The sequence below is a fragment of the Microcebus murinus genome, chromosome 8 (genome assembly GCF_040939455.1).
Source record: "Microcebus murinus isolate Inina chromosome 8, M.murinus_Inina_mat1.0, whole genome shotgun sequence".
NCBI classification, from domain to species: Eukaryota; Metazoa; Chordata; class Mammalia; order Primates; family Cheirogaleidae; genus Microcebus; species Microcebus murinus.
In genome coordinates, this window is record NC_134111.1 from 19,082,067 (window position 1) to 19,098,545 (window position 16,479).

The 16,479-nt window shown below is 50.7% G+C and overlaps 1 protein-coding gene and 1 pseudogene across 1 annotated transcript in view; both read right to left on the reverse strand.

Moving 5' to 3' along the window:
* Positions 1-16,479, reverse strand: part of LCT (lactase) — a 57,232-nt gene that overhangs the window by 21,140 nt on the left and 19,613 nt on the right. Inside the window, exons 4-7 of the mRNA XM_076005493.1 lie at positions 14,974-15,076; positions 13,017-13,095; positions 6,982-7,708; positions 2,072-2,717 (exon numbers count right to left, since the gene is read on the reverse strand). Coding sequence (XP_075861608.1) covers positions 2,072-2,717; positions 6,982-7,708; positions 13,017-13,095; positions 14,974-15,076 — 1,555 coding nt within the window. The remainder of the gene's footprint in view (positions 1-2,071; positions 2,718-6,981; positions 7,709-13,016; positions 13,096-14,973; positions 15,077-16,479) is intronic.
* Positions 7,926-7,991, reverse strand: LOC142872416 (uncharacterized; annotated as a pseudogene).

Genomic DNA, 16,479 nt, shown 5'->3' on the forward strand with positions numbered 1-16,479 from the left:
TGACGCAGCCACAAGCCAAGGAAGGCCCGAGGCATCAAGGCTGGGGAAGCTAGGAAGGCTCCTCCCCTGCAGCCTTCAAAGGGACAGTGGCCCTGCCTTGATTTGGGGCTTTTGGCCTCCAAAACTGTGAGAGAATAAGTTTCTGTTGTTTTAAGCCACCACGTCTATGGTAATTTGTTACGGCACCACAGAAGCGAACACGCCTGGCCACCGTTAACTTTCCACACAGCCCCGTGAGTCAAGCGAGAACCAGTGGCAAAGCGACAAGGCAATGGCCATGTCTCCTCCGTGGGGCCAGCAAAGGCTTAGGCCAGGGGCCCTCAAAGTTTTTAAACATGGGGCCAGTTCACTGTCCCTCAGGCCATTGGAGAGTGTGCACGGTGGGCCCGGGTCGAGTCGGCTGCTAAGCAGGACAGGCAGCGGTGGCAAAAACACCCGGCGGGCTGGATAAATGTCCTCGGCAGGCGGCATGTGGCCTGTGGGCTGTGGTTTGAGGGTGCCTGGCTTAGACCTTGTTCCTCTCAGACAGCAAACATGCTGATTGTGTAAGTGGTGGCAAAGCTGCTCGACAAATTAGCTGGTGAGCAAATATTTTGTCCGAGGCCTGTGTTAGGCTCTGGGCACAAAAAGATGAATTAGATCATCGTAGCTTAGTGGGTGAAGAGCCGGGCCAGAAGCAAGAGGCCTCCGGGTCACTCACTGGCCGTTGGGGCATCACCTAATCTCTCGGGGTGTCAGCTGTCGCAGGTGTCCCCTGAGGATAATATCTGCCCCTATTTACTGCACTAGGCTGTGTCAGTGACCGCTTGAGATAACGTCTTAAAGAGTTTCCAAGTTTGTGAAGACGACAGACTTGTAACTGACGTGAGAAGAGTCCAGGGGAAGCACAGAGAGGGTGTCTGATCTCCCCAACACGGATGTGAGTCTCCATTCCTCACAGCAGCGCCCACGGCAGGCAGGTGTCATGAATCAACTGTTTCCCTCTAAATTTAGACGAGGCCTTGAAACCTCCTCCACAGAGCCTCAGGGTGGATGGCCGGCCCCCAGCAAGTCACTGGGACCGACCTGTGAGATGGACCCACGTGCCATTCCTTTTCACTTGAAATAAAAAGACTATGACAAGGCTGGGTGTGGTGGCTCACGCCTGTAATCCTAGCACTCTGGGAGGCCAAGGTGGGAGGATCGCTCAAGGTCAGGAGTTCAAAACCAGCCTGAGCAAGAGTGAGACACCCCCGTCTCTACTAAAAAATAGAAAGAAATTAATTGGCCAATGAAAAATATACAGAGAAAACTAGCTGGGCATGGTGGCGCATGCCTGTAGTCCCAGCTACTCGGGAGGCTGAGGCAGAAGGATTGCTTGAGCCCAGGAGTTTGAGGTTGCTGTGAGCTAGGTTGATGCCACGGCACTCTAGCCGAGGCAACAGAGTGAGACTCTGTCTCAAAAAAAAAAAAAAAAAAAGACTATGACACAGTATATTAACATTGAGACTACAGAAATGGATTAATTAGACCAGATGAATGATGTGGAAGGTAGATTTTATGTCCAGTTAAAGGACATGAAGACCAATGTGTTCAGAGCAATGAGAGAAAATGTAATGGGCTGGAGTCCCACCCTACGTGTCCCCATGCCATCCTGCAATGTCCTCATCACCCTGGACTGCAATTCTCTGTCTGTATCCCTCTGTAGACTGTGAGTTCCCTGCGGAAAGGGCGCTGCTTGTCCAACATTGCACCCCCACTGTCTTGCACGACGTCTGGCATACACCGGGCAGTCAACAAATGTATGTTAAGCGAGTGCATGGAAAGGTGATGAAGCTTGATGACTGGCTAGGCCTCAGGTGGGCCGAAGGCAGGAGGGAGGCGTTCCAGGGAATAGGAACACGGGAGCAAAGACATGAATGAGCCTGGGAAAGACAGGAGGCCGATGTGAAGGACTTCCCACTATCACTACCAGTACTGTTTCTTTGGCCTCATTTCCCCAGGAGACTGTCTTTGTTCCATTAAACGAAACTCTGAAGACGTGGAGAAGTACCGCCCACCTTCCCACCGCCAGCACGTCCACCGTTCTTACCCTTGAGCACCTCGTTGATGTACTGGTTGAAGTAGTCGATTCTCAAGGAATCCTCAAGGAGGTCTTCACCTTCCCCTATGGGCATGCCATTCCCGGCCAGGTATATTGGCACGTTTCCTCTTGTGTATTCCAAGGATACAAACTGCAACAGCCTCCTTATACCCCAGGGCACCACACGGATCCAAGAGGACGAGGTCTGGGGCCATGCAGGGTCCACGTGTTGGGAGAAGCCTCCGATGGCATCGTAGCCAGGGGTGCAGGTGTCTTGCTCGGCCTTGCTGATGAGGCGGGAGGTGTAATGAGACAGACCTAGAAAATCGGCTGAGCCTTTTAGGAGCCGCTTCTCTGCCTCCGTGAACTCAGGGAGCTGGGCCACCGGGCCGGGGCACTGTTTGTTCATCTGCTGGACCCGGGCCCTCAGGACGGCGGGGTAGTCTCCATCCACAAAGATAGGGTGCGCAAACCAGCCCAGCATGAAGTGCAGGAAGCGCTCCGCGGCTCTCAGGTCCTCAGGCTTCTCTGGAGACAGGGGCTCTGCCCAGTCTGAGTTCAGCACGATGCCCACGCGCCCCTGCTGCTGCGGGCGGTGGTGGTCATTGTAGTGGTGCCAAGTCCTGGCATGCGCCTTGAGGACCAAGTGAGCCACCTCGTGAGGAAGGAAGGAGGAAACACAGTGCTTAGGAACAACGACAATGGCAACAACAGGACCAACGAGCCAGCAGCTAGTCAGCAACCAGAATGCTAACAAGTTAACACCAATGTCGACAAGTCAGTAATGACACTAACAGTTCAACGGCATCAACAAGACTGGTGCTAAGAAGGTCAACAGGTCAACAACGATGTCAAGAAGTTAACAGTGATGCCAACAAGTCAGCATCAGCCATGTTGATGTCAGCATCAATAACGTCCGGGCAACAATAACTGTCAAGAACCTCAAGTCAGGCCGGGCGCGGGGGCTCACGCCTGTAATCCTAGCACTCTGGGAGGCCAAGGCGGGCGGATTGCTCGAGGTCAGGAGTTCGAAACCAGCCTGAGCAAGAGCGAGACTCCTCTCTACTATAAATAGAGAGAAATTAATTGGCCAACTAATATATACAGAAACAATTAGCCAGGCATGGTGGCACATGCCTGTTGTCCCAGCTACTTGGGAGGCTGAGGCAGCAGGATCGCTTGAGCCCAGGAGTTTGAGGTTGCTGTGAGCTAGGCTGATGCCATGGCACTCACTCTAGCCTGGGCAACAAAGCGAGACTCTGTCTCAAAAAAAAAAAAAAAAAGGCCGGGCGCTGTGGCTCACGCCTGTAATCCTAGCTCTTGGGAGGCCGAGGCGGGCGGATTGCTCGAGGTCAGGAGTTCAAAACCAGCCTGAGCAAGAGCGAGACCCCGTCTCTACTATAAACAGAAAGAAATTAATTGGCCAACTGATATATATATATAAAAAATTAGGCGGGCATAGTGGCACATGCCTGTAGTCCCAGCTACTCGGGAGGCTGAGGCAGAAGGATCACTCGAGCCCAGGAGTTTGAGGTTGCTGTGAGCTAGGCTGACGCCACGGCACTCACTCTAGCCTGGACAACAAAGTGAGACTCTGTCTCAAAAAAAAAAAAAAAAAAAAAAAAGAACCTCAGAACCTCAAGTCAACACCAATGTCAACAAAAATGTCCACACCAATGTCAACAATAATGTCAACAACAATATCAATAAATTGACACCAATATCATCAACAAAGTCAACAACCAACAATAATTCTATGTCATCAACAAAATAACAACAGCATCCAGCCGGGCGTGAGGGCTCATGCTTTAATTCTAGCACTTTGGGAGGCCAAAGCAGGAGGATCACTTAAGGCCAGGAGTTTGAGACCAGCCTGGGCAGCATGGGGGGACCCTATCTCCACAAAACATTAAAAAATGAGCTGGGTGTGCTGAAGTGTACCTGCAGTCCTAGCTACTTGTGAGGCTGAGGTGGGAGAATCACTTGAGCCCAGGAGTTGGAGGCAGCAGTGAGCTACGATCACACGACTGCACTCCAGCCTGGGTGACAGATGATAACATCCACAACCACATTAACAACGACAAACACATGTTGAGCATCTACTGCTCAAGGATTTCTCGCATGTAATCCTCAGAACAACTTCATGTGGGAAGTACAATTATTATTACCATTTTCAGACGGGGAAAACAAAATCCAGAGAGAGTAATAACTCCACAAGGCCCACAGTCAAGAGCAAAGTAAGAATATAATACCCTGACTCCTGACCTCCTATTGTTACCCACAAATGCTGTCCTGCCTCTGCCCTTAATAAGTACTTACTGACCAATTAGTCCACCAGGAGTTTTTTTTTTTTTTTTTTTTTTTTTAGACAGAGTCTCACTCTGTTGCCCAGGCTAGAGTGCCATGGCATCATCCTAGCTCACAGCAACCTCAAACTCCAGGGCTCAAGCAATCCTTCTGCCTCAGCATCCCGAGTAGCTGGATCTACAGGCATGTGCCAAGATGCCCAGCTAATTTTTTCTATATATTTTTAGTTGTCCAATTAATTTCTTTCTATTTTTAGAAATAGAAAGAGACAGGGGTCTTGTAGAGACGGGGTCTTGCTCTTGCTCAGGCTGGTTTTGAACTCTGGAGCTCAAACGATCCACCCATCTCGGCTTCCCAGAGTGCTAGGCTTACAGGTGTGAACCACCGTGCTCGGCCCAGGAGTATTTTAATTAACACACGAGGGACAGGACCCTCTTTGTAGCCCACTTGTTCTCTTTTCTATTTAATGAAATCTAGGAAGAAAAATTACCACTAGGAATCCCTTTGTAGACTGAACTCATGGTCTTACAAAAGTCAATAGCTTTCCTTGGTGTAGCATCATGGAGAAATAGGGGAAGGGGAGGTGGTGGATTTCAGTCTAGATTTAAATCTTGACTCTACCACTGACTTGTTCTGTAAACTTAGACAATCTGCTCTTTCAACTTCATCTTTCTTGTCTGTGAGAAGTGGGTTAGTCATAGATTCGCTTGGGAGGGTTAAATAAGTGTATATAAAGCACCGAGCAGAAACGTGGAGTGCAGGCATGAGCCCGCTACATTTTAGCTTGCTCTCCTCTTGCCTTTTATTTTTATTTATTTATTTATTTATTTTTCATTTTTTTTTGAGACAGAGTCTCACTCTTTTGTCTGGGCTAGAGTGAGTGCTGTGGCGTCAGCCTAGCTCACAGCAACCTCAAACTCCTGGGCTCAAGCAATCCTCCTGCCTCAGCCTCCCGAGTAGGTTTGGATAACTTTTACAACACGGAGACAAACAGAAAGTTTGAAACCTTCTGTTTCCATAAGGGTGGTCTCTCTGTATGTGCCGTCACTTGCCGTACAAGAGCAGAATGGAAGCTTTGACTTACGTGCGGTAACTTTGGCATTTCACTGAGTCATTTATTCATGGTGTTCCAGCTCACCCTAACTGTGGACTTCTCGAATCATTCTCTAATGTTATTCTCTGTGTTAGTATCGTCTCCCCCAGAAGTTTATAACATGCCAGGGCCATGGCTGTGTCTCCCTCTACACAGATCTAGCACAGGGCATAGGAAATAACTCTTATTTAAGGACAGAACCCAAAGAGGGACAGAGGACAGCCAGCCTGACACGTCTGTCCTGAAGAATGCTGCCAGGGAAAGCTGGTGGGCCTGCTGGGAGACTCTGAAGGAAAGGGAGATGACGGCAAGGACCCTTATTAAGCCAGTTTAAACTTTGTCCCCAGCATATGCCTGCCCTGCTTGTGGATATGGTGCCCTGACTGCCCTGTGGAAAGGTGCCCCCCCCACCTCCTCAGCCCTCGGCCAGCGTGTGGAGGGTGCAGCTGGGACATTGCCTCACGCCAGTGGGTCACCACAGCCCCTCACCGGGAACCAGCAAGGAATGGGGGATGGGCATGCGGCCACTCAGAGGCCACGAGACACAGGGGCACTTTTGCTGGGAACGGCAGAAGAGAGGTGAGCTTTCTTTCCTGCTGGTCTTTCATTTATTTATTTATCTATTTATTTGAGACAGAGTCTCACTCTCTTGCCTGGGCTAGAGTGCCATGGCGTCAGCCTAGCTCACAGCAACCTCAAACTCCTGGGCTCAGGCAATCCTTCTGCCTCAGCCTCCCGGGTAGCTGGGACTGCAGGCACGCGCCACTGTGCCCGGCTAATTTTTTCTGTTTTTAGTTGTTTGGCTAATTTCTTTCTATTTATAGTAGAGATGGGGGGGGGGAAGGATGTCTCGAACTCCTGACCTCGAGCAATCTGCCTGCCTCGGCCTCCCAGAGTGCTAGGATTACAGGCGTGAGCCAGCACGCCCGGCCTGGTCAGGAAAGAACAGAAGCAGGGCTGCTGCCATCGGCTGCCAAGCAGCCCCAGCATAAAATTGACGAGAGGAGCCAGGGAGGGAGGACAACTGGGCTCTGGTGATGTCGTTTGTGCCCTGATCAACCTCCACCCTGGTCGAGCTAAACCCAAGAATTTTCAGCTTCCTATATGCGTGTATTTTCTCCTTGCTTAAGTCAGTTGGGGTTGGGTTTTCGGTCACTTGCCGCTAAAAGTCCCAGGTCACGTGGGGAACTTGGTTTGGAGTCAGGGAGGCTTGGGCTCAAGTCCTGACCTCCACCTGGCAACCCACTGGCACCGTCATCACGACCCGGTTGTGCGTCCTGTCCGAGCCCCACTTCCCTGGCCCGTCAGTGCTATCCAAGGGTGGAATAACTATTCGTAAAGTGCCGGCACAGCATCTAGACCAGATAAGGTAACCAACAATTTATGGCTCCTTCCCTCGCTCTGATTTCCTTTAAAGAACGAATAGTGAAGACTCGCTGATGGCGGAAGATGAAATGGCTTTCTTCCAGCCAGTGTCCTTCCTTCTCCAATTAGTAGGGGCTACAGGGATGGGAAGTACCTTAAAAGAGGCCACCCCGGGGTCAGAGATGCCCGGAGCGTGCTGGCCGGTGCCGTAGCCTGCGTAGCTCATCACCCAGGGCTCGTGGAAGGTCACCCACAGCTTCACGCGGTCCCCAAAAGCGGAGAAGCAGAAGGCCGCGTAGTCCAGGAAGGCATCCACCACGCTCTCGTCCTGCCACCCACCGAGATCCTGCAGGGCCTGCGGCAGGTCCCAGTGGAACAGCGTGGCCATGGGCTGGATGCCCGAGTCCAGCAAGTGGTCGATAAGCTTGTCGTAGTAGGCGACGCCGGCGGGGCTGGGGCTGGTCCCACGCCCCATGGGGAAGAGCCGGGACCAGGAGATGGAGAACTTGTACACCTGAGCCCGGAGGCCACGAAGCAGGGCCACATCAGAGGCCGCCTTGTGGTAGCTGTCGCTGGCCACCTCCGGTGTCGCTCGGCCCCTGGTGGCGTTCAGGAGCCCAAACCGGTCCCAGACGCTTGGCCCTCTCCCGCCCTCGGCCCAGCCGCCCTCCACGCTAAAGGCTGCCGTGGAGACACCCCAGAGGAAGGCCTCGGGGAAGACGCCCTGCAGGAAGGCGTCCCTCTCTGCGCTGGACTGGTTGGCAAACCTTCCCCAGACGCTCTGGTAGGCAGAGCCCGGGGGCGAGGAGACGGCCGCCACCTCCTGGCCCTGCGGCTGGTCCGTCCCGAGGCTCAGGCTGTCAGGCAGAGAACACGACACGCTGTGGGAGTGAAATGACACGGACAGTGATGAATGACTGCCAGTTACAAATGCCCCTGCTGATGAACGCAGGCAACGTGTTTACTCAGCAGAGATTCCAGAAACACCGAGTAGAAGGCCATAGCTGCAGAGCCAGGGGCAGGAAGTGACTAGTAGGTGAGAAAATTATTATTTTTTATTTTAATTTTTTTAGTCTGTGTGTGTGTTGCCGGGGGGGGGGGGGTGTTTCTTCTGGTGAGGACCAGAAAACCTGCTACACAAACTCTAAAAGAGCTGCAACAGGCCAGGCGCGGTGGCTCATGCCTGTAATCCTAGCACTCTGGGAGGCTGAGGCGGGCGGATTGCTCTAGGTCAGGAGTTCGAAACCACCCTGAGCAAGACCCCGTCTCTACTAAAAAAATAGAAAGAAATAAATTGACCAACTAAAAATATATATACAAAAATTTAGCCAGGCATGGTGGCGCATGCCTGTAGTCCCAGCTACTCGGGAGGCTGAGACAGAAAGATTGCTTGAGCTCAGGAGATTGAGGTTGCTGTGAGCTAGGCTGACGCCATGGCACTCACTCTAGCCTGGGCAACAAAGTGAGACTCTGTCTTAAAAATAAAATAAAATAGCTGTAAAACTAGAAAGAATCATTATTGCCACCCTTCCTTGGTGAGTCATTTTTGCTATTCCATGAGTGAAGACAGCAGCAGTGCCCCTGTCCTCTGTATTAGGTTGCCCTTGAAGACTGTCTGGTGCCACACTTCATTCTTCTTATAATTATTTATAAAACACAGCCCATAATAATGATGACTTCAATTCATTGAGCCTCGATTCTGTGCTGGCCACTGTGATAAGAATCTATGTGATTTATCTCATTTAATTTTCACAATATATTTATGAGATAGGTACTACAATTATTTATCCTCATACCATAGAGGAGGAAACTGGGACTTGTGGAAATGAGTAACTTCTGGACTTCAGAGGCCAGCAGCTCTTTACCAGCTAGTAGAGAGGTATTTAAATACTTGAACTACTGGTACAGCTCTACTGATGTGGAACAACTGAGTATCAGCCCTGGCTGCAGCCTCCTTTCTTTTTCCTACTGCCTGGAATACAGACATAATGTGCAGGAGCTCAAGTATCCATTCTGGACCATGAGGCAGAAGCCTTGTGAGGGGTGACAAGCTAGAAGCCTGGATCCCTGATGATTACGAGTAACTTCTCCTTGACCACATAGCTTGCAAGTGGTGGAGCAGAGTCCGTGCTTTTAACCACTATACCATTATGTGTGTATATGTTTATGTTTATGTACCTGTATGTGTACATATGTAATATATCTGAAATAAAATATCAGCAAAAGTGCTATCCTTATATGCAATGTAGTCTGATATTTTCTGTTTTATTGTAGTCTGTGTCTTTCTCTCTCATTCCTTCTTTCCTTTTTTTCGAATTTTTTTTTTTTCCTTTTTTTTAAAAACATTTTGGCTGCCGGCCTCTAAACTGATTTAACAGCCCCCGTACTGTGTCCACAGCCCCATAGCGTGCTGCAGATGGCACCCAGCAGAAGGCAGCGTTGGGGACGGGCTGGCAGAATGGGTCTGTGGGTCTGCAGACGGGCCGCGCCTGGGGAGAAGGAGGTGCGGTACAAGAAGCCCCCACACCCCTCCACCCCCTGCCGTCAGTGGAGAGGGGCTGGCGCTTTTGCCTGGTAGAAGCAACAGGGACACTGCAGAGGGGTCTCCCTCCCAAGGTGTAAAGTCTGGGCCTGAGTCGCCCCACAGTGGGGGTGGGGCAGGGTCTTCCCGACCTAGGCACCCCGCTTTCGTTTCGCTCAGCGTGGGCCCCCTCGCATTTGCAGGAGCAGCAGGGAGGGAAACGATCACGACAGCCCTAGTAGATTCTCCAAAACATGCGCACGCGTCTGCAGCGCAGCCCGGGGCGCGCCGCTGCACCTGCGCGCTCAGCCCCGGCTGTGCGCGTGCGCGTGAACGTAAGCGCCGTGACCTGGCCCTGACCCAGCCCTTCTCACCCCACTCTGTCCTCCTGGCCTGCGTGAAAAGAGACCTCAGGACACAAACCACCCCGGGATGGGACAGAACTCGCCATACGGGCCTTGGGGCTGGGGGTGCCGGGTTTGCCTAACTTAGAGATTTAGCCTAGTTGCCACCAGTACCCCTCCTTCAGCGACACTCCTCACAACACCCAGATAATGCTCTTTTGTGCCTCCCCTGGGGTGCAGTGCTGTGTGTCCCTGCTCCGTGGATATGAGAGTCGCGCAGGGGCCTCTCCGCTTTACCTTGGGGGGTGGGGTGGGGTTGGAACAAATGTCTGTTCCCTGTAGGCTGGTCTGGTGCTGGACCTTTAGATTCATTGTAAGTTGCCACTGCCAATAGGGGGCCAAAGCGTGTGACTTGTCAATATGCAGCGTGACAGCATTAAAGACTGACGCTAAACCTCAAAAAAAATATATATATATTTGCACTATTTGGGGAGCAAGTTTTTCTATGTGGGAGCCACTTTTTTTTTTTTTTTTTTGAGACAGAGTCTCACTCTGTTGCCCAGGCTAGAGTGAGTGCCGTGGAGGCAGCCTAGCTCACAGCAACCTCAAACTCCTGCGCTCAAGCGATCCTCCTGCCTCAGCCTCCCGAGTAGCTGGGACTACAGGCATGTGCCACCATGCCCGGCTAATTTTTTCTATATATATTAGTTGGCCAATTAATTTCTTTCTATTTATAGTAGAGATGGGGTCTCGCTCTTGCTCAGGTTGGTTTCGAACTCCTGACCTGGAACAATCTGCTCGCCTCAGCCTCCCAGAGTGCTAGGATTACAGGTGTGAGCCACCACGCCCGGCCAGAGGAGCCACTTTTTTATACAGGGGTACGTTGAGGTTTTCCATGGAGCCCTGTTTGGTGCCTCTTTACTTAATTTCTTTCCTCAATCCATCCATATGGCTTTGGCCGCCATCATCTCCTGGGATGTCAGAGGGCTGCCTCCCCATATACTCCGGTATGGGGGGGGTAAAGCCTCCTAGAGGGAGGGGACAGGGCAGTTCTCTAGCATGGCCTGTGGTGTGGGTGGGTGCATGGTGGAGGGCAGAGTAAGAGGGGGCTAGGAAGATTGCTGTTGTCTTTTGGGGCTTGGTAAGTGCCACTTCTGGCAGGTTTGGAAATTCTCAGATAAATCCTTTTGTTTAGTGGTGAAAAAAAAAAATTCTCGAGGGAGAAAACCAGGTCAGCCCTCTCTGAAATCTCCCCCCACCCGCCCCGCAGGCCCTCCGCCCACGTCCACCTGAGTACTGGCCCTGTCAGTCTCACATAAGCCAATGTTAGACCTTTCTCCCAGGTGGACTATACAATGTCAGGCGTTGGAGAACCTTGGAGCTGGTGTTATTAGCGTTTTGTAATCATCAACTGGTTTTGTAATCGCTGGCCTCTCAGGGAACCCATTTTATTACAGCCTCTGGAGTTTTCTTTCCCAAAGACACAGGTCGGCACTCCTTGGCTGACTCCAGGGGCGATGAGGGGACAATTGTGACTCTCGTCTGCCGGATGAAGCCTGCTGTGCAGCCGCTGCGTGGGGTCTGTTGATCCGAACTGCTGATCTGAAGTGAGTTGAGACTCACACCTGTAATCCTAGCACTCTGGGAGGCCGAGGCGGGAGGATTGCTTGAGCTCAGGAGTTCGAGACCAGCCTGAGCAAGAGCAAGACCCAGTCTCTACTATAAATAGAAAGAAATTAGCCAGACAACTAAAAACAGAAAAAAATTAGCCGGGCACAGTAGCGCAAGCCTGTAGTCCCAGCTACTTGGGAGGCTGAGGCAGTAGGATCGCTTGAGCCCAGCAGTTTGAGGTTGCTGTGAGCTAGGCTGACGCCACGGCATTCTAGCTCAGGCAAGAAAGTGAGACTCTGTCTCAAAAAATAAATAAAATAAAATAAAATGAGTTAAGAGGAGGGAAAAATAGAAGGAGGTTGTGGCTCAGGACAGCCAGGTGCTGGGAGAGGAAAAGTACAGAGAGGTGGAGGCGCTGAAGTTTATGAAATGTCAGAGGTAAGTGACAAGGAGAGCTCTTGCTGAAGGTCTGGAAGCCACACGATCATCCCAGCCTCTGTCCCATGTTAAGGCACAGTGTGTGACGGTCATGCGTGCAGCCACCCCGAGGGGTGCCGAGGTGCTGGGGAGCCCCCAGGGCTGGTTTCCACACCACTCTTTTTTTTTTTTGAGACAGAGTCTCGCTTTGTTGCCCAGGCTAGAGTGAGTGCCATGGCATAAGCCTAGCTCACAGCAACCTCAAACTCCTGGGCTCAAGCAATCCTCCTGCCTCACTCTCCCGAGTAGCTGGGACTACAAGCATGCACCACCATGCCCGGCTCATTTTTTCTATAAATATTAGTTGGCCAATTAATTTCTTTCTATTTATAGTAGAGACGGGGTCTCACTCTTGCTCAGGCTGGTTTCGAACTCCTGACCTCGAGCAATCCGCCTGCCTCGGCCTCCCAGAGTGCTGGGATTACAGGCCTGGCCGACGCCGCTCTTTTCTCGCTCACCCGGGAAGCGCATTGACTGGGGTACGGGTGCATGCGAGTAATGTAATATTGGGCGTAACCTCGAGTCTGCCCTGATTTTGTTCAAGTGTATCGTTTGCAAACTTTGGTACTTGAGTCATTCAGAAAGAAATCGTTTGCAACCCCACCAGATTAAAACCTCTGTCCCTCCATCAGTCCATTGCCAGAAGAAAAATAAAATAAATAAAAGAAAAAATTAAATAAAAAAATTTAAAAAATAAAATAAATAAACTAAAACCTCTGTTCTTTGAACACCATTGAGTTAGGCTCCGGCCTCGAAACTGGTTTTCCTACCCACGCTGTCTCCTCCTGGGGAAGGCGTTTCAGATTTCGCATGGAGGAAACAGGGGTGGAGAATGCCCCCCTCCTACTCAGACGCCCCTGATGTGTCCCTCAGTTGTCCACGTAACTTGGGCGGGATGGCCAGCTCGATCTTTGGCCTGGCTGCTCTTCCACAAGCTCACACCTCCTCCAACAAAACCTTAAGCTGGAAGGCAGGGGCTCAGATCCCAGCTCTGCGAGTCACGTGCAGCAGGGTGAAGGGACAGGTGGGACGCGGACCCGTGTGGGAAGGCTCCGTGAGAGCCGGGTCCTCCCGCTTTCTCCCTGAGCCTTTTGCTCCCATCTGTTGATTGAATGGCCGTAATGAACTCACTGGCCCAAGAGGCAGTGACAAAAGGCCCATGAGGTCACACATGTGAACAGAAGAGTCTTCTACGAATATCAGTTACGGATGGTTCAACAGGCAGTCTGACATTACCTTTTCTTGGAACTTGATGAACAACTCAGGAATTCCTCAATATCAAACCCAAGGGTGAGCACTTGGTCATTATTTATGGCTGTAAGAGAAGAAGTTGAATTTATTCTATGTGAAGCCCAAGCAAGAGCACGCATGTATAAGTGAGTTTTCCTCACTTGGACAACACGCCCAAACTCTAAGCAATGGTTCCAGGCCCCTCTGGAAAATACCATGGGCCAAGGACTTAAGGAGGTTAGAAGTGATTTCTGTTTACTTATGACTTAAAATATGGTTCTCAAACTTCAGCATGAATCAAAATCACCCACAGAGTTTGTTAAAACACAAGTTGCCGGGCCCATTCCCAGAGATTCTGGTCCAGCAGAGAACAAGCATGTCTAACAAGTTCTCGTGTGGGGCTGATTTGATGCTGCAGATCTGGGACTGCAACTTTGAGAACAATTGATTTAGAGAAACGCAAACATCAGAAAGGGGTGGAATTATCTTAAAATTATGGTAAACTATATATAAACATAAAAGTTGCCATTTTGACTATTTAGAAAGGAGTGAGATTTAAGAGCAGACATTGTTATGCCATCAAAGGTGAGTTAGGGATCAGGGGTGGTGGCTCACACCTGTAATCCTAGCACTTTAGGAGGTCAGGGAGCATCGCTTGAGATCAGGAGTTCAAGACCAGCCTGGGCAACATAGTGAGACTGTGACTCCAGAAAAAAGTTACAGTAAGGGTTATTAAAGATATCTATAGAATGGACGAGCTTCAGGGAGCCCGTGGAGCCAGCCCAGTGCTGGCAGGGGTTACAGGTGTGTTTGGATGTGGTTTGTCTCCCCCCAAAATCATCAGAAATTTAACTGCCAGAGTAACGGTGCTGAGAGGTGGTGGGGCCTTAAGAAGTGGTTGGGCCATGAGAAATTCACCCTCACGAAAGGATTAATTCAGGGAGTGAGTTCCGCTCTTGCAGGACTGGATTAGTTTCCAGGAGAGTGGGCATAAAGCAAGGCTGCCTCTCGTGTTTCACCCGTTTGCAGGTGCTCGCTTCCTGTTCCACCTCTCCACCATGTTATGAGGCCCTCGCTAGGTGACCAGATGCAGCCGCCCAACCTTGAACTTCCCAGCCTCCAGAACTGTGGGCTAAATAAACTTCTTTTCTTTATAAATGGCCCAGTCTCGGGTATTCTGTTATAGTAACACAAAACGGACTCAGACAAATAGTGGGAAAGGCACCACTGACTTCTCCCATCCTCTGGCCTGTGGATTAGGGTGACAGGACTGAATATCAGGACCCTTGGGCATGTGCCCCTCTGCCTCCTCCTCCCTTCCTGCAGAGACTCCAGCGACCACCAGCCTTCACGCCTTAACAGCCCCCACCTTGCCCTTGACTTGATTGGACCAGGAACAGCCTTCTGATGCATGGCCAGCCAATCAGATCTACTCTCAAGAATTGGAACTAAGAGACTCCAAGAAGACAGTCCTTGGGCTGTGAGTCCTAGACCTGACGGTTCTTAGCATCTTGGTCAGGTACCCACCAGGGCCACATGCAGTCTGAGATAATGGGGACATGGGATTAGGGCAAGCAGAAAGGGCTGGCTGGGGAGAGAGGCACGAGACAGCCTTGTTGAGAGCAGCAGAGATGAGAGGCCTTGAGGGGAGAGGTAATGGAAGAGGACAGACAGGCAAAGATCAGTTTCCAAGCTGACAGCTCACATCTGCGCCCTGATAGTCTTTATTTCTATAAGAGGCATCCTTATGCAGAACCTCTTCTCTTTCTTAGTTCAATGGGGGCCAGTTGCAAGGGGCTGTCCACAGGAAGGCAGGACACACTAACCCTGTCTGGAGGGGCCTCTCAGACCAGCCTTCCTTCTGTGCTCTCCTCCCACTGGAACCCCAGATTTCAAGACTGCTACTCACCAAACCAGTGCACCAAATGTCACCATAAAACCTCCCCAGCGATGGCCCACTCACCTTCGAGAAGGCTGAAGAGGAGCCTGTCTGGGCTCTTCCTGCTGGAGGGGCAGTCCTGGAGTTTGAGGTTGAAGATGAAAACTTTCACTTTTGGCTCAATCGTCTGGAAAAGACAAAAGACGAGCAAGTGAACCAAAGCTCTTTGGAAAGTATCTTTTGATAACAGGGGCAGGGGTTTAAGATAAGAAGCTATGAAAACTTACTCTGGCTTTGGACATGACCTCTAGCCATCTCAATTAATTAAGGAAGCTGAAAGAGAAAGACCTACGCTTTTCAGTAACATAGGCCCCCTCCCCACCGACGCCCACCTCCACCTGCTCCTTCATCTCACGCGGATGAGGCCCCTCTTAGAGCCAGGCCCTGTGTTAGGGTGGGGAACAAGCCTGTCCACTCACATCAGGAGCCTAGTTAAAAGGCCACCATCTCGGCACATGCCTGTAGTCCCAGCCACTCGGGAGGCTGAGGCAGGAGGATCACTTGAGCCCAGGAGTTTGAGGTTGCTGTGAGCTAGGCTGACGCCATGGCACTCTAGCCCGGGAACAGAGTGAGACTCTGTCTCAAAAAAAATTTAAAAAATTTAAAATAAATAAAAGGCCACTTTTGCCATGTTTATGGATGTCTGGGGTTTGTGTCAGATAATCCAGTTTGGGAGGGACAAGTTAGGGGTGTAGGTGAAACAAGGTTAGCCATGAATCAGTAGCTCCTGAAGCTGGTGATAGCTTTATTGGGGTTCATCATTCTCTCTACTTTTGGATATTTGGAATTTTCTATAACAAAAATATGACTTTGACTTTTTTTAAAAAGTCAAGAGAGCTGTCATTAAACTTGGAGCAAGTGTAATCCCTCTTCACCCCATTTCTAGCCATTTCAGTATCAAGGGAAATATCTCTAGGCTGCTAGGTTGTTTGACTTTTCAGTTTAATTTTCTTTTATTAGTTTTTATTTTGAGACAGGATCTCTGTCTTGTGCCTGGGCTAGAGAGCAGTGGCGTCATCATAGCTCACTGCAACCTCACACTCCCGGGTTCACAGGATGCTCCTGCCTCAGCCTCCCGAGTAGCTGGGAACTACAGACCCACACTGTGACGCCTGGCTAATTTTTCTTATTTTTTGTAGGGACGGCGTCTTGCTATTGCTCAGGCTGGTCTTGAACTCCTGGCCTCAGAGATCCTCCTGCCTTGGCCTCCCAAAGTGCTAGGATTACAGGTATGAGCCACTGTGTCCCACCTGACTTCACTTTAAACTTAGGTTTCCTGGGAGGTCAGGGTTTGGTCATTTTTCCCACACTAACTTTTTCCTCCTCTGAGCCACTAGAAGCTACCAAGAGACACCAGCAGCAAGTACTTTAAAAAGAGCCAGGCACATGCTTTATTTCCTCACAGCCACCTGGGACAATGTCCCTTCTTTACAGATGAGGTGACTGAAGCTCCAAGAGGCCGAGTGAGGTGCCCGTACCACATAGTTAAGGGGGCTGCCACTCCATGTAGCCCTCATCCTTCCCTGTGTG